General features: G+C 42.5%; 1 protein-coding gene across 1 annotated transcript in view; it reads right to left on the reverse strand.

Moving 5' to 3' along the window:
• The window catches only part of Mgarp (mitochondria localized glutamic acid rich protein), an 8,416-nt gene that overhangs the window by 782 nt on the left and 5,525 nt on the right, over nucleotides 1–2,109 (reverse strand). Inside the window, exons 3-4 of the mRNA XM_031376118.1 lie at nucleotides 2,043–2,107; nucleotides 3–94 (exon numbers count right to left, since the gene is read on the reverse strand). Of these exons, the coding sequence (XP_031231978.1) occupies nucleotides 3–94; nucleotides 2,043–2,107 (157 nt within the window). The remainder of the gene's footprint in view (nucleotides 1–2; nucleotides 95–2,042; nucleotides 2,108–2,109) is intronic.

Below are 2,109 nucleotides of genomic sequence, written 5' to 3' on the forward strand. Positions count from 1 at the left end.
ACTTCTCCAGCATCTACCGATTCAGCTTCCTTTACGGACATTTCTCCAGTCTCCGAACATGCTTTCTCGGCTTCTGCCACATGCTCCTTTTCGCCTTTAAGATTTGGTTCATTAAACAAAGTGTTAATTGGGAGAGTATGGGAGTAAAGTGGCATACAACAATTTATTTTATTTTATCTTAAAGGGGGAAGGGAAACATTTTTGAGACAACACTTACTACAGACTAGATTAGCCTTGAATCTGCTACATAGCCTGAGGTGATCTTGGACTCCCGATCCACCCCTCTACCTTCCATTTCCCAAGCGCTGTGATTATCTTTACCCTCCCAGCCATCTTGCCGGCTCCAATACAGTTTCCTAGTGTCATGACAAAGAAATGAAAACTAAATGCCCTGCCCTGTGGTGCACACTCTTGGTTCCAGCATCCAGAGGTGGAGGCAGGTAGGTTTTCATGAGTTCAGGGTTCATCCTGGTCTACATGCTGAGAGACTGTCTCAAAAACAAAACAAAACAAAACAAACAAAAAGCAAAAACAACCAAACCAAAAGCCACCAAACCAAGCCAACTAACCAACCTAACAAACCAAAAACCTCCCGAACCAAACCAAACCAAACCAAACAAACCCAACAAAAAACAAACCAAACCGAAAACTCCTGCAAATCAAAACCTGACTCCTGAGCTCCTAATATCCCTGTTCCTAAATAACGATCACAGTAATTGATAATGACTTTATAATTGAGATAGAAAAAAAGGTATCATTTTAAAGTAATGCGCTGGGGCTAGAGAGAGGGCTAGTCTTCAGTGCTCTGGCTACTCCCACAGAGGACCAAGGTTTGGTATCTAGCACCCACACAGTGGCTCACAACCAATGTCATTCTGTTCCAGGAGAGCCAGCCCTCTTCTGACTTCTTTTGTGTGTTGTGGGGGGTGGGGGTGGGGGGTGGAGGGTGGAGGGGAGACCAGGTACACATGTAGTCTACAAATCTGTGTGCAGGCAAAACACACACACAAAATAAATCTTTGGCTGAGTTCTTGACTGAAGGACTCAGTGAACAGCACTGGTTCAACTCATGTGAAGTAATTTTGAGAGAGACACAGTGCTTCTCAAAACGGGAAAAAAAATTAGCTTATAATTTAAAATAATGAGGGAAATGAGAGGCTGCACTGCTGAGAAAGACAGATTCTAAAATGATGTTTGCATGAATGGATGTCTGAGTAGCGGCAATCACATTACTGTACAAAGAATTAAAACTGCCTATCAGCAGGACACAGAAATCTCGTTCATTTATCAGATGCACTCATCCAAAATGAGAAGCTTTCCCTGAAGTAAAAATTCACAATGATAATTGGGGAAGATATTTTAAAGATGTAACTATTTAAAAGGGCTGCATTATATGATGAAGGTAACCATGTTTGTTTGTTTGTTTTTTTAATTTTGTCTATTTTGTTATGTATGCAAATACACTGTCACAGTCCTCAGGGCAGCAGATCTCATTAGAGATGGTTGTGAGCCACCATGTGGTTGCTGGGAATTGAACTCAGGACCTCTGGAAGAGCAGTCAGTGCTCTTAACCACTGAGCCATCTCTCCAGCCTAACATCTCTTTGCCAAGTGTCATCTAGCAAATTCCCTGGAACATTGTGGGCTACTGCTTACTGCGACTTTCCTTCCCAAGTGAACGCCACACACAGCCATTTTTGATTAAGGACTAAAGAGGTAAAAGAAGGAAAGAAAGAAAGAAGGGAAGAAAGAGAGGAAGAAAGAGAGGAAGGAAGAAAGCAAGCAAGCCAAGTGTAGTGGTCCATGTCTGTAATCCATCATTCACGTGGTGGAGCCAGGATGACCACATGTTTAAGGTCATCCTGCCTTGAAGTCATGAACCTTGTCTCTAATAACTAAACAAAATATGGAGAGTTACTTTATGCTGGGTGGTGGTGGCGCATGCCTTTAATCACAGCACTTGGGAGGCAGAAGCAGGCAGATTTCTCAGTTCGAGGCCAGCCTAGTCTACAGAGTAGTCAAAAAAAAAAAAAGTTACTTTACCTGGAAGTGGTTGTAACTCTGCTGCCTTTGTTTGTTCTTTCGGCTCCGTTACATGTTCTGTATGTCT

The sequence above is a fragment of the Mastomys coucha genome, unplaced genomic scaffold (genome assembly GCF_008632895.1).
Source record: "Mastomys coucha isolate ucsf_1 unplaced genomic scaffold, UCSF_Mcou_1 pScaffold16, whole genome shotgun sequence".
Classification (NCBI taxonomy): Eukaryota; Metazoa; Chordata; class Mammalia; order Rodentia; family Muridae; genus Mastomys; species Mastomys coucha.